This window comes from Eimeria mitis, genomic scaffold, assembly GCF_000499745.2.
Source record: "Eimeria mitis Houghton genomic scaffold, Emh_scaff7132, whole genome shotgun sequence".
Taxonomy (NCBI): domain Eukaryota; phylum Apicomplexa; class Conoidasida; order Eucoccidiorida; family Eimeriidae; genus Eimeria; species Eimeria mitis.
The window spans coordinates 757-2,102 of record NW_013575197.1 but is presented as its reverse complement, the minus strand read 5'-3'; the positions used below and the strand labels follow the sequence as shown (position 1 = coordinate 2,102).

The 1,346-nt window shown below is 42.5% G+C and overlaps 1 protein-coding gene across 1 annotated transcript in view; it reads left to right on the top strand.

Moving 5' to 3' along the window:
* Nucleotides 1–381: 381 nt before the first annotated feature.
* The window catches only part of EMH_0090420 (high-affinity cGMP-specific 3',5'-cyclic phosphodiesterase 9A, putative), a gene marked incomplete at both ends in the record, with an annotated part of 1,465 nt that continues 500 nt past the window's right edge, over nucleotides 382–1,346 (top strand). The window contains 4 exons of the mRNA XM_013501575.1: nucleotides 382–402; nucleotides 545–609; nucleotides 911–1,029; nucleotides 1,264–1,337. Coding sequence (XP_013357029.1) covers nucleotides 382–402; nucleotides 545–609; nucleotides 911–1,029; nucleotides 1,264–1,337 — 279 coding nt within the window. The remainder of the gene's footprint in view (nucleotides 403–544; nucleotides 610–910; nucleotides 1,030–1,263; nucleotides 1,338–1,346) is intronic.

Genomic DNA, 1,346 nt, shown 5'->3' with positions numbered 1-1,346 from the left:
TAGAAGATGAATATATGGATAGAGCTTTTGTTGCGAGACAAACCATCCCCGAGTGTTTACGGGCTGATGTAAACAACGTAATAGATCTTCTTAATGATGAGGGTTTAGGTAAACCCGCACACGAACTTGTTGCTGCTCTTCTAGAGGTAATTCAAGGGTTTAGGGTTTAGGGTTTAGGGTTTAGGGTTTGGGGTTTAGGGTTTATGGGGGGGGGAGAGGGGTGCGGGGTGGGGGGAGGGGGGAGAGGGAAGAGAGAAAAGGATCGAAAAAGGAAAAAATATAAAGGGATTAAGAGGGTTTAGGGTTTAGGGTTTAGGGTTTAGGGTTTAGGGTTTAGGGTTTAGGGTTTGGGAGAGGGAGAGGAGGGGTTGAGGGATTATAATGTATCGGGTGAAATCAAGGGTTTAGGGTTTAGGGTTTAGGTTTTTTTTTTCTCTGTCTTGTCTCCGGGTTATATCTTCACATATACAGATCCTATCAAGGGCCTAGGGTTTAGGGTTTAGGGTTTAGGGTTTAGGGTTTAGGGTTTAGGGTTTGTGTGTAGAGAGCTCGCGAGCTGCCTGTATCAGCCTCTCGCCGCCTCGCAAGTTTGGTGGATGTTAGTTTAGAGTTAGAAGAATATTACAGAGAAACCCACGGAAATTTACATATAAAAAAAAACCAAAAAGAAGAGAAAAACCTCTCCCCAGATACCCAGAGCCAGCAAGCTAAACCCTAAACCCTAAACCCTAAACCCTAAACCCTAAACCCTCGAAAAAAAAATTTTTGAAAAAAATTTTTTTACCCCGAAATTTCACACACCAGAAAAATATATTTACTCATCCAGTTATAATGCCACAAAAAAAAAAAACTTATAAACCCTAAACCCTAAACCCTAAACCCTAGTGAGGGTTTCTTGGGGTGTATACAGAGAAGAAGAAGAAAAAGAAGAAGAAAAAGAAGAAGAAAACGCAGAAAAGTCAACAGAAGAAACAGAAAAAAAATTAGAGCCTCTCGCGTATACACAGTCGGCTCCTCCTCCAAAGCAACGTAAACCCTAAACCCTAAACCCTAAACCCTAAACCCTAAACCCTAGGCATGTACTGTATCTCAAGTTTTTAACAAACAGCTAGCGTGGAAATTTATCGGCGGTTTCCTTCATACCAAACCCAAAAGGCGTAACAAACTAGGGTTTAGGGTTTAGGGTTTAGGGTTTGAGGCTTACTAGGGGTTTAGGGTCTAGGTTTTAGGGTTTAGGGTTTAGGGTTTAGGGTTTACACTCAGGTAGAGACCCCGTTTGGTGGATGAATTCAACGGCTTCTCTGAAAGTGCGGATTCCTCCAAACCACGTCATTCAGGTCAGACCC